Source organism: Tenrec ecaudatus, chromosome 1 (genome assembly GCF_050624435.1).
Source record: "Tenrec ecaudatus isolate mTenEca1 chromosome 1, mTenEca1.hap1, whole genome shotgun sequence".
NCBI classification, from domain to species: Eukaryota; Metazoa; Chordata; class Mammalia; order Afrosoricida; family Tenrecidae; genus Tenrec; species Tenrec ecaudatus.
The window spans coordinates 13,711,337-13,724,838 of NC_134530.1; the positions used below are offsets into that span (position 1 = coordinate 13,711,337).

Consider the following 13,502-nt stretch of genomic DNA (forward strand, 5'->3'; position numbering starts at 1 on the left):
ATTAAGAAATTGAAGAATTATACTCACTTGTCTAGTCTAAAATGGATAAAACATGCAATCAGATGCAATGTTAATTATTGGTCATTGGAATGCAAAAGTTGGAAACAAGCAGGAAGGATTATTAGTTGGAAAAGATGGCCTTGGTAATAGAAATAAAGCTAGAAATCACAGGATCAAATTTTGTAAGACCAGCAAATTCATTACAAGTTACCATTTCTCAATAATATAGTGACTACTCCACATCTGACCTCCTCCCTGGGAGAGGGACGGCAGAGAAGCGGCGGGGGGGGGGGGGAGGGAGACTCCAGATGGGGCAAGATATGACAAAATAACAATGAATAAATTACCAAGGGCACATGAGGGAAGGGGGAGCGGGGAGGGAGGGGGAAAAAAAGAGGACCGGATGCAAAGGGCTTAAGTGGAGAGCAAATGCTTTGAGAATGATTGGGGCAGGGAATGTATGGATGTGCTTTATACAATTGATGTATGTAGATGTATGGGTTGTGATAAGAGTTATATGAGTCCCTAATAAAATGTAAAAAAAGAAAAGAGGAGAAAAAAAAGAAAATGATTATGGCAAAGAATGTACAGATGTGCTTTATACAATTGATGTATGTATATGTATGGACTGTGATAAGAGCCCCTAATAAAATGTTAAAAAAAAAAGAGTTGTATGAGCCTCTAATAAAATGATTTTTAAAAAAGTGACTACATACCACACCTTAGTATTTTCAGTCCTCATGTGCATATGAAATATGGGCAATGATGAAGTAAGACAGAAGAAAAATCAGTGCATTTGAATCACAGGGCTGGAGAAGAATGTTGGAAGTACCATGGACTGTCAGAATAAAAACCATCTCTTTCATGGATTATGTGTAACCATGGTGTTCCTTGGAAATGAGAATGACAGTATTTTATATCAAGTACTTTGGACATGTTTCTGGAGAGACCAGTCCCTGGAGAAGAACATCATGCTTGGCTAAGTGGAGGGGTGGCAAAAAAGAAGAGGACTCTCAAGGAGATGGAATTGACGCCAAGTTGCAACAATGGTTGCATAAGAACAATTGTGAGGATGGCGCAGGGGCACGGCAGTGGTCCATACTCTTGTGCATGGGGATGCTATGAGTTGGAACTGACTTGACAGTACCCAACAGCAGCAACAATCACAGCATACATGTAGACCTTATTAAATGGAATACACATGAGTCAAATTGACCATACTTGGAAAAGATGATGAAGAAGCTTAATGTCCCTAGTCAAACCGGGCACACTACAGAACAAACCATTAATTGCTTATATGCAAGTTCAGATTGACACTTAAGAAAATTTAAATAGGTGCACAAAAGCCCAAATATGGCTGTAAGTGTATCCCACATGGACTTAGAGGCCACTTCAATGATAAATGTGATTCACTGAACACTAGAGACCAACCACCAAAGGAGCTGAGATGGCATCAACAACATCAAATATAAAGAAAAATAGCGTAGAGGAGGAGAATTTAAGTTCCTATTAAATTTATTGGTGCTAGAAACTGCCTTGTGTGTTATTTTATTTCTCTATCAGATTAGAAAGTAAGTGACAGTTTTTATTTTGAAAAAGAAATGAAAATATTCATTGAGTCAGGAATCCAAACTACATCCAGTTTTCAGAAGGCTATGGAAGACAGTGGAATAAGACTCTTCCCGTGGTTCAGGGATGTGAATAGCCGTACTGTCAGACAGAGAGCCTGGTAAAGTCAATTAAGGCCGATGTAAAGTATGTAGGTTAACATGTAACATCTTGCAAAATATAACACCTTATTTGATTTCCGTTTTGATCCATTCGACAGTTGTTTCGGTTTTAATATTTTCTGGTTTCCTTTAGATTTAGGCTTTTCTTTGTTTTATTTTGTCATTTTGTTTGTTTCTTCCTTTTGTTTTGTATGATTTCATGTAAATGAAATCCAGTCTAGGTAAATCTATAGAGACAGTAACTGGATTAGTAATTATCCGAGGCCATGGTAGGGGAGGTTAGGAGGAAATGGGGAGCTAACAACAATTCGTATGCGAAAGAAGAAAATGTTTCACGATTGTGGTGATGATTACACGGCTTTTCTTAATTAAAGTACCAAATGGTACAATATATGAAACGTATGCCAATAAGACTATTTTTAAAAAGACAGGAAAGAAAGATAAGACCAAAGTGGATGGCAGAAGAGACTCTGAAACTTGCTCTTGAACATTGTTATTAGATACTTTCCAGTCCGTTCTGACTCACGGTGACCTAAGCACAAGAGAACTGGCCGAGCCAGCCCTGCACCGTCTTCACAATTGTTATTGTCTTTGAGCCACTGTTGCAGCCACGGTGACGACCTACCTGACTGAGGGTCTCCTCTTCCACTGCCCTTCTACTTTAGCAAGCATCAAGTCCTTCTCCAGGGACTGACCTCTCTTGATGACATATCCAAAGTATGCGAGACCACGTCTTGCTATCCTTGCTTCGAAGGATCATTCTGACTGTACTTCTTCCAATACAGATTTGCCTGCTTTTTTGGCAGTCTGCAGAACTTGTACCATTCTTCAACACTGCTTTAATTGAAATGCATCAATTCTTCTTTGATCTTTATTCAGTGCCCAAATTTCACATGCATATGAGATGATTGAAAATACCTAGGTTTGAGTCAGGCGTCCCTCGGTCCTGAAAGTGCGGTCCTTTCTCTTCAACACTTTAAAAAGTTGCCGTATAGTTTACATAGCCAATGCAATACTTGATTTATTGACTGTTGCTTCCATGCACATTGATCATGGACCCAAGGCAAGAGAAATCCTTGACAACCTTCATCTTTGCTGTTTATCATGATGTCACTCATTGGTCTGTACGTGAGGGAAAAATTTTTTTTACATTTATGTGTAGTTCATATTGAAGGCTACAATCCTTGACCTTCATCAGCACGTGCTTCATGTCCTCCTCACTTTCAGCAAGCATATATATATATCACAGTTGTTAATAAGCCTTCCTCCAATCCCGATGTTACATTATTCTTCATATAGTTCAGCTTCTTGGATTATTTGTTTAGACATAACCCAGACACCTCTTTCCTGATTTTAAAACATGTACTTGAACATAGAGATACTGAAAAGAATGGTAAATAAAGTGAAGAAAAAGAGTTGAACAGAAGAAAAAAGATGCACTAAGAAGACAAAGTAAACTATTATAACAAAAATGTGCAAAGACCTGGAGTTATAAAGTCAAAATGGAAGAAGATACTGAGTACATATCAAGCGGAAAGAATTGAAGAAAAACTTCAAACCTGGAGCTGCAGTACTGAGGGATTCTACGGTGGGTTGTTTCAATGCTATCCACAGGGCTTCCCACGCTATCTCTAGGTGTTTCCGTTGGAAAACCAAAAATAAGAACTCAGTAAGCATATCTTAGACTGAAAGAACTCAAGAAAAAAGTCAAGCCTCAAATTTCAATATTGAGAAATTCTATGGGCAAAATATTGAACGATACAGGAATCATCAAAAAAAGATGGAAAGCATACTCAGAGTCACTGTGCCAAAAGAACTAGTAGACATTCAACCATTTCAAGAGGTAGCATATGAGGAAGAACCCGTGGTGCTGGAGGAAGAAGTCCAATCTTTATTGAAAATATTAGCCAAATAAAAGGCTCCAGGGATTAATGAGATACCAATAGAAATGTTTCAATAAGCTGAGGAAGCACTGGAAACACTTACTCACACTCATTCATCTGTGCCAGGAAATTTGGAAGACAGCTACTTGGCTAACAGACTGGAATAGATCCATATTTGTACCCATTCCAAAAGAAAAAAAAAAAGGGTGACTCAACAGAATGCTCAAATTATAGAACAATATAATTGATATCATATACAAGTAAAATTTGCTGGTTTATCCATTAATGGTTGTAGCAGTACATTGACAGGAGTTCAAGCTAGACTCACAAGAGGAAGTGGAACAAGGGATATCATTGCTGACAAAATGGATCTTGGCTGAAAGGAGAAAATGCCAGGAAAAATGTTTAATTTTGTTTAATTGACTATGCTAAGAAATTTGCTGTGTGAATCCTAACTATGTATGCTCTTGAGAAGAAAGGGAATTCCAGAACACTTTATTCTGCTCATGTGGAACATTATATGTATCATGAGGTAGTTGTGGGAACCAAATAAAGGAATACTGTATGATTCAAAATCAGGAAATGTGTGTGCCAGAATTGTACCATCTCACCTTACTTATTCAATCTGTATGCTGAGCGAATAATCAGCGAATCTTTACTATATGGAGAAGAATGGGGTATTACGATTGGAGGAAGGCTTAAAAACAACTTGGGATATGCAGAAGACACAACCTTGCTTGCTGAAAGTAAGGAGGACTTGAGGCACTTGCTGATCAAGTATTTCCGCCGTCAGTATGGGTTACAACTCAGTGTAAAGAAAACAAAACCCCCACAACTGGACCAATAGAAAACAATGATAAATGGAGAAAAGACCAAAGTTGTTAAGGATTTTGTTTCCCTTGGATACAAAATCAATGCTCATGGAACCAACAGTCAAGATCTCAAAAGACACACTGTGTTGGGTTAATCTGCTCCACAAGACCTCTCAACAACAAAGATATTCCTGCAAGGACTAATATGTGCTTAACCCAAGTCATGGTATTTTTCAGTGGACTCATATGCATGTGAAACTTGGACATTGAATAAAAAAGACCTAAGAAAATCTGATGCATTTGAGTGTGGTACTGGAAAAGAATAGTGAAAGTACCATGGACTGCCAAGAGAACAAACAGATCTGTCTTGGAAGAAGTCCTGCCAAAATGCTCCTCAGAGGCAATAAGGACGTAGGACATGTTTTCAAGAGATACCAGTCGCTGGGACAGGACATCATGCAAGATAAAGCAGAGGGGCTGTGAAAAAGAGGAGGGCCCTCAAGGTGATGGATGGACACAGTGACTGCAGTAATGGGCTCCAGCTCAGAAACAATGGAGAGAATAGTGCAGGACTGGGCAGTGTTTTTGTTGTTGTACTTAGAGTTGCTATGAATCAGGAATGAAAGCCAAGAGGACGGGAAGCGCTTACCGATGAAGATCCAAGATCACAATCTTCGTTATGAATCACAACTCATTGGGAAAAAAACAGAAATCCTCACAATTGGACCAGAGACAATATCATGACAAATGGAAAAAAGATTGAGGTTGTCAAGGCGTTCACTTGACTTGAATCCACAAGGAATGGTCATGGAAGTAGCATTCAAGAGCCCAGAAGAGATGTATACAAATGGGTAGATCACACAAGACCTCTTTATATAAAGTATTACAAAGCAAAGGTATCACTTTGAGAACGAAGGTATGCCTGACCTGTTGGTTTGGGTAGGCACCATTGAGTAGGTCCCAGTACAGCTTGGATCCAAAATCAGTTCTCATGGAAACAGCGCTCAAGAGATCAAAAGACACATTGCATCAGGTTAATCTAATGCATAAGCCCTCTTTCAGCCAAGCATAATGAAATCCAGGAGAATTTGAGGGATTGTCCATTGTTTTGCTCCAGGAACTGGTCTCTCCTGACAGCATGTCCAAAATAAGTAAAGCGAAGCCTTGATAGAGCACTCTAGACAGACTTTTTCTAAGGCAGATTGGTTTTTCCTTTTAGCAGTCTATGCTGTTTTCAGTATTCTCCTCCAGAACCACAAGTCAAATGCCTCGATTCTTCTTCAGTCTTCCTCATTTAATGTCCACCTTTCACATGCACAGGAGGCTATTGAAAATACTGTGGCTTGGGTCAGGCACCGCCTGGGTATTTTCAATCGCCTTGTATGCATGTGGAAGCTAAACAATAAACGCATAACGAAGGCTCGAGAAGCATTGATGCATCTGAATTACGGTGTTGGTGAAGAATATTGATTGCTAAAAGAAAAAACAAATCTGTCTTCAAAGAAGTTCAGTCAGTGTTTTGTAAGCTTAGGATTGGGAGACTTAATAATTTCTGATATTTATGTTAACTACTCTATGATTATGAATAAGTTTCAGAATCTCTTCCGACATCTACTTAGATGATGTCCAGCTACTGCTACTGACAGTTCTAATCCGGGTCACAATAGTTGGATTTTAATAGAACGGGGACAAAAGATATAGTATTCTTTAAATACAAACAAAAAAAAAGAGGAATATTGTACTGGTAGTGATCAGAGGACTCTAGAGAGGATTGCCCAGATATATACTTTAAATCTTGAACTTAAACTAATCCCTGAGTTAGCTGATTCACAGATAAACTCACAAAAGAATAAAATTCACTTATACGCGGGAGACGCAATTCACCCAAGCCATGGTGTTTAAATCCCTTCATATGTGTATGAAAGTTTGAGAATATGCAAGACCAGAGAATAATCAATGCCGTTAAACTATAATTTTAGTTAAGAATATTAAATATGCCCCGAGGCCAGAAGAATAAACAAATCTGTCTTGGAAGAAAAACAGCCAGACTTCTCCTTACAAGCAAGGATGATGAGCTTGTGTCTCACATATTTTGACTATGTTATCAGAAGAGACCAGTTAATGGAGAAGGACATCAAACTTGGCAAAGTACTCATAGAAATCAGTGAAAAAGGTGAAAGACCTTCAGCCAGACTGATTGACAGTGGTTGAAGCAAGGGCTCAAGCAAAACAATTGTGAGGACGGTGTAGGACTGAGTAGTATTTCGTTCTGTTATACATAGTTGCCATGTGTTGGAACCAACTCAATGGCACTTAACAACGAACAGGAGAGCAAAGGTCTCTTTACCCATCATCCTGTGAACGCCCAGTTTCCTACTTTGCTTTCATGCTCCATCCAATAGCAGTTGGGAGAGCCTGAAGAGGTCTTCGCCTAACAAGGGACTCATGGACTGTTGGGCTGCTTTCATTTTATATAAAATTCTTTCCTGATACAAAATCCTTTTTTTGTTCAAATGAGTATATCAGTGTCACTAGTTCTATTTCTCTAGAACGCTCAACCTAACACGAACTAGTATGAAGACAATGAGAACGTTCACTATTATGAAGAATGTGACCAATGGCAACCAGCTGTTTGTGTAGCAGATGTTGACTGGGATTTTAAACTACTGAGAAAACCCTCACTGAAAGCACAATAAAATATTATTAAAAGCAATTATTTAAAACCCTACCCAAGTAGTTATCATTCCTGGTACTTTTCCTTCCTTTGTTTACAGGCTGGTGTCCATCTTGAATCATTTTACTTCCACTTAGGAAATTCCTTTGATCTTCCTTGTAGGGCAAGTGCGAAATATTATAAATCCATTACCTTTTTGTATGTCATCGTTTTACCTTTATTTGGGGAATTTTTTTTTACTGAGTATAGGGGTCTTTGTTATTTTATGCTTTCAATTATTTAAATATGCCACTGAACTGTCCTCTGGTTTAATTGATTTTTGTGAGAAATATACTACCAATCTTATCGTTGCCTCTTTATGTTGTATGATTTCAGCTTGCTTTTTAAGATTTTTCACATATCCCTGGGTTTATCCCAATTTGATTATGATGGGTTGGAGTGTAGGTTTTTTTTCCTTTTCTCATTTTCATTTATTTTGTGCTTGTAGATTGCTGAAGATTTTGGACCTTTGGGCTTATAGATTTCATCTAATTTGGAAAGCTTACGACATTGTATATTTGTTTATTTTCTTCTTGCCTTTTGATGAGCCCAGTTATAAGTACATTATGCTGCTTGAAGTTGTCCAACAGTTCGCTGATACGTTTTTCTATTGTGTTTCTCTGGGAGTTTCATATTGGGCAGCTTCTATTGATAAGTGTCCTAGTTCCATTAACTTTTTTTCTGCACTGCTTGATCTGGGATTTTTATATCAAGTACAATTTATAGCTTAGATTTTATTTTCATCTATAGAAGTTTGATGTGTCTTTTAAAAACCATCTGTCTTATTAAAACTTGCTTTTTATTTAAAACTCGAAACATGCAGTTACATTTACTGTTTTTATTGTTCTTGTCTACTAATTTTATCATCTGCTACTGACTTCTTTTTATATGGGTTGTAGATTAGTGATTCTCTGAAATACTTTGAAAATGTTATTGGTGCCAACTATTGAGATTAGAGTATATATACATACATTATTGTCTTCTTGGTGACACTATATACACAAACATACTCTCATTCAACATTTCTACACATAATGTTCACTGGTATTTGTTACATCCTTCAAATTTATTGACATTCTCATTATATTTATCTAGTTTATTCACTCTTATTAACTTAGACTTAATGCCTCCCAAATCTCTCATTTATGCTTTAGAGTAACTGTTGTGCATTTGGTCTCATGTGATTCTTTTTAAGTGCTATCCTCAAGGGTAAGATTCTTTACCATTTAGACTAAACTGTTATTTAGTTTAAAGGTGACTAAAGCATTTGTTTTGCTTCAAGATTCAAATAGTATCTCAAGGCTATAATCTTAGGGATTCCCCAGCCTCCCTGGGCCCAATAAGTCTGGATTTGTGTGTGTGTGTGTGTGTGTGTGTGTGTTTTCAGTAGAGTACTTTAAAAAATCATTTTATTGGGGGATCATACAACTCTTATCACAATCCATACATGCATCAATTGTGTCAAGCACATTTGTACATTTGTTGCCATCATCATTCTCAAAACATTTGCTTTCTATTTGAGCCCTTGTTATCAGCTCATTTTCCCCCTCCCTCTCCACTCCCCCCTCCCTCATGAACACTTGATAACTTATATTATTATTATTTTGTTATATCATACACTGTCCGAGGTCTCCCCGTACCCATTTTTCTGTTGTCTATTCCCCAGGGAGGAAGTTATATGTAGATCCCTGTAATCTGTTCTCCCTTTCTACCTCACCCTCCTGGTATCATCACTCTCACCACTGGTCCTGCAGGGATCATCTGTCCTGGATTCCCTGTGCTTCCAGTTCCTATCTGTACCAGTGTATGTCCTCTGGTCTAGCCAGATTTGTAAGGTAGAGTTGGGATCATGATAGTGGGTGGGGAGGAAGCATTTAGGAACTAGAGGAAAGTTGAGTGTCATCGTTGCTACATTCAGTAGACTACTTTATTTATTTATTTTAATCACTTCATTGGGGGCTCATACAACTCTTATCACAATCCATCCATCCGTCCATTGTGTCATGATTTTTTAAAAAAGATTTTGAAGTTGTGTTCTACATTTTTCTCTCTTTCTATCAGAATCTGCATGCTGTATGACAACAAACTTGAAAGACAGCTAGCTACCTGGCCACCCAAAGGATGGTGACCCAGTGGAATTAGCAAATTATCAAACAAAATGTCATAAATATCACATAAAAGTAAAATTTTGCTGCAGATCATTCAATAGTGGTTGCAGCAATATGGGAGCTGCCCGACTTTGAAGCCGGATTAAGAAAAGGATGGGAACAAGGGATGAAAGTCAACCTATATGACAGGTCTAATTTTCCTTGATCTTGAGACAGTAATACTCTTATGGACACTCTAATGGATAACTCACAGATTCTGAGAATCAGCTGATTCAGAGGAGAACGATGAGGTTGTCTGTGTCACTGAAGATGTGCAGTCTACAGTCCCTACAGAGGGTCACCCTATGAGTCTGAATGGACTTGATGGCAGTGGGTTGAGTTTTAGTTTTATTAAGATAGGCAGTTGTGGTTATGGAGGTGAATTCTCTGACTTCTAGTGCAAGGTAAAATCTTTACACTTACACCAAACGAGAAAGCCCCCAATTCTTGTCCCTGTAGTGAAGTTTCCACAGATCAAGGAGGACCCTTTAAAGAAGCACCACCTAACTGAAACCAACAAACTTTCCCACCCACACAGGTAGTGTCCCTTCCAGCACACCCCTTTCTGACACCCACATCATTTCCCCTCCAAACCTTCACCAGTTCTATGTCAGGTGAGAAACTCATGGGCAGTGGATTCAACTGTTCAGGTGCAAAGACGTAGGCTCCCGACTTTCTGCTGGCATTGTACCTGAGGCAAGGGTAGGCAAGAGCATTGGGTCAAGGCCAGTTCTGTTCACCGACATGCTCCCGACCATGGTGGCTACTCCTCACCAGAAGAAGGTCTGCTGGACCCGTAACACAAGCTTCTGGTCTCGGTTCTCAATCTCCTTTAAGATCCCCGTGTGTTTGTCAAATGCCACCCGGATGTGCTGGAGAGACAGGGGCAGACTGGGGCGAATGGCCATTGTCCTAGCAATGGCCACTCTGCCCCTGCAGGCGCTCAGGACAGTCTGGAGTCATCTTGGACTATTATTTTACTTTACACCACATGCCCAATTCCTCAGCAAATTGTGGACTCTTCCAATTTCATCCCAAATATATACCATTCCTTCCTTCACCCTTGTGAGCCTCTATTACCTCCAACCCAGTCACTGCTGCCATTCCCTCCCTGGCCTCCTGCCTTCCCTCCTTGATGCCCACAAGCTTTCCCCTAAACATCATTAATACCCAAATCAGGCGATGTTTCCTTCTCTGCTCAGTACCTTCTGAAGATTTCACTTCACGAAGCGTACACTGCAGTCTTAGCTGTGACCCTCCAGACCCTAACCATTGGCTGCTCACCTACATGCCCTCATCTCCCCCAACCTCTCTCTGTTCCCGATACACTGATCAATATACCATAGCTTACACACCCCAGCTGCTGGTCAAGACCTTAGCTCCTGCTTGCTCTTTTGTCTGGATTACCCTCATAACAGCCCCCCACTTTGCTCACCTCTCTTGAGGGCATGGTTGAGTGTCCTCTTCCCAGGGAAGCCTGGCCCTGGACCTTCCATCCAACAATGCCACCAACCTGTCCTGAATAATATATCATCTCTGGCCTTATTTCATTTTTCTCCTGAGATAATATACAGTATTCTCACCTACAATTCACTCTTCATTCTGTTTGTTGTCCCTGTGTCTCCTAGGACTTAATTTCCTTTTTCTTACCCCCAATGCTCCTGAGAATTAAGCCCCTTTTGCACCCCTCGATCTATGAGGAACTCAGATATGTCATGGGGAAAAGGGTTGAACACTGGGGTCCTACCTCATTTTCAATGACCAGGGCAGAATGCCGTGACTTCTGGAGGCCGCACCTGGCCGATCCAATCTGGGGCTTCTTCTCAGGGACTGGTGTTATCAAGTAGAAGGTGAATCCCAGGGGAGGAGCGGAGGCTGTGAACAGCAGGTCTGAAGTGGGCTTTCCACTGTTCAGCACTGGCTGCTCTACAACCTGATGTCAGAGAAGGAAGGAAACTGAGGCCAAGGTTTGTTGGCATGCATTTGGCCACATTCTGGGTCAAGGCTGAGATGGACCAAGCCAGTATAAGAAGTATTCCTGGGGTGAGGAGAAACTTTGGAGGAGGTGAGAAATATTGAGGTGAGTTTAGAAGGCAACTAAACCCATGAGACAAAGATAGAAAGCCAGCGAGGTCAGAGAGTTAGGGAGTGTTATTCATGGGGTAGGGCTGCTGACCAGTGAATTACAGTCATGAGAAGGTAGCTCTTCACAGAGACTGAGGGGAGAGATATGTTTGGGAGACAGATTTATTATGGACACAGTCAGTGGTGAGACATTTCATTGGGATGAGATGGCCATGGGTGGGAGATATTCACGGAGGTGCATAGTCACGGGGGGAGATATAAGGTGGCGGGGGGGGGGGCTCACTTCACTTTGCACGGTCTGTCCATTAGGGTCCAGCACAACGAAATTGCCTTTGCTGACTGGCAACCTCACCATCCAATTCGCCTGGCGCCCCAGGGGGTTATAGACGATGACTTGGAACTGGGATAGGCGGTGGAGAGAGGTTTAGATTAGGGCAGACCTGTGTCACTTATTGTCCCTTGTGTGAGACTTGTAGTATTTACCCACTCAATTCTGTTAAGAACCTGCCCGAGTCATCAAAGAAAAACCAGATCATTGTGAATGAGGGGGGTGTGGAGTGGAGACCCAAAGCCCATCTGTAGGCAACTGGACATCCCCTTACAGAAGGGTCTTGGGGAGGAGACGAGCCAGTCAGGGTGCAGTGTAGCAACGATGAAACATACAACTTTCCTCTAGTTCCTAAATGCTTCCCCCCCCCACTATCATGATCCCAATTCTACCTTACAAATCTGGCTAGACCAGACGATGTACATTGGTACAGATAGGAACTGGAAACACAGGGAATCCAGGATGGACGATCCCTTCAGGACCAGTGGTGAGAGTGGCGATACCGAGAGGGTGGAGTATAAGGGGGGAACTGATTACAGGGATCTACATATAGTCTCCTCCCTGTGTGATGGACAACAGAAAGTAGGTGAAGGGAGACGTCGGAAAGTGTATGATATGACAAAATAATAATTTATAAATATCAAGGGTTCATGAGGGAAGGGGGACCAGGAGGGAGGGGGAAGATGAGTTGCTGATGCCAGGGGCTTAAGTGGAGAGCAAATGTTTTGAGAATGATGAGGGTAATGGATGTACAAATGTGCTTGACACAATTGATGCATGTATGGATTGTGATAAGAGTTGTGTAAACCCCCAATAAAATGATTATACATAAATAGATAAAACCTTACACCAAAAAAATTAAAAAGTAGAATGAGAATGAACAGAGCTTATGGTACCTAAGAAGATAAGTTAGGAGAGATAAGGTTTTAATGAGACAGACAGAGTCAAACATATTTTATTTTTTTAGAAATTAAAACTAACCTTATAACTGTTATATAATGTTTGTTATTAGGTGATATATATGGATTAATTGGTTTTGTATGAGGGCAATAAAGAATCAACACATAATAATAAAAAAAAGAATCAACACATTAAAAAAAAAAGAACCTTCCTGAGTACTGGTCTGCCAGCACTGGCCTAATTGGGAGCCTCCGCATAGAGACAGGTCCCTAAGTGTGATATACACTTGTTACCCGGACCCCCCCTGAATGTCAGGTTCATTGACTTGGCCCTTCCTCCACCGCCCTGTCATTTCCATTTTTCTCGGTGCAGTTCCTGTTCGATTGATCTTCCTGCTAAAGCCCCACCTACGTACTTGTTTTCTAGGCTGGCTCAGGCCCTCCTGATCCTTCCTCTCGTGGCGGACAGAGAAGTCCCAGCTCTCCCATGCACTCCTCTTGTGTCACTCAGACACCAGCTCTTAGGACTGGGCTTCCCTCCTCTATTGGGCTGAGCCCACTGGGTCCTGGGTGTCCCACCACTGGTCCTGTCCTGGATCCCAGCGCTCCGTGGGAAGCACCCATTCGAACCGCACCCATTCCTGCCACGCCCCTCCCTCCTCAGGACAAGCTCACGGGCACCGCCTCTTGGCTGAGCGGACAGATGCTGATGTTGAGTTTGGGGCAGAAGGTGAACTTCTCCTTGGCGCCGCTGAGTTTGGCCAGAGCGTTGCTCAGGAGCACCTGGGAAGGAGCGCAGAGGGGCGGGTGTGAACCGGTCCTTTAGTACGTTCCCTTCCAGTTCTTCTGTCCTTTCTCCTCGAGTCCTGTCTCCCCCCACCCCCCCTTTGGTCCTCACACAGGTG

The 13,502-nt window shown here is 41.2% G+C and overlaps 1 protein-coding gene across 1 annotated transcript in view; it reads right to left on the reverse strand.

Moving 5' to 3' along the window:
* LOC142443499 (lysosomal alpha-mannosidase-like) overlaps positions 1 to 13,502 on the reverse strand; it is a 33,569-nt gene that overhangs the window by 7,116 nt on the left and 12,951 nt on the right. Inside the window, exons 12-16 of the mRNA XM_075544864.1 lie at positions 13,273 to 13,380; positions 11,654 to 11,770; positions 11,033 to 11,218; positions 10,060 to 10,157; positions 9,880 to 9,976 (exon numbers count right to left, since the gene is read on the reverse strand). Coding sequence (XP_075400979.1) covers positions 9,880 to 9,976; positions 10,060 to 10,157; positions 11,033 to 11,218; positions 11,654 to 11,770; positions 13,273 to 13,380 — 606 coding nt within the window. The remainder of the gene's footprint in view (positions 1 to 9,879; positions 9,977 to 10,059; positions 10,158 to 11,032; positions 11,219 to 11,653; positions 11,771 to 13,272; positions 13,381 to 13,502) is intronic.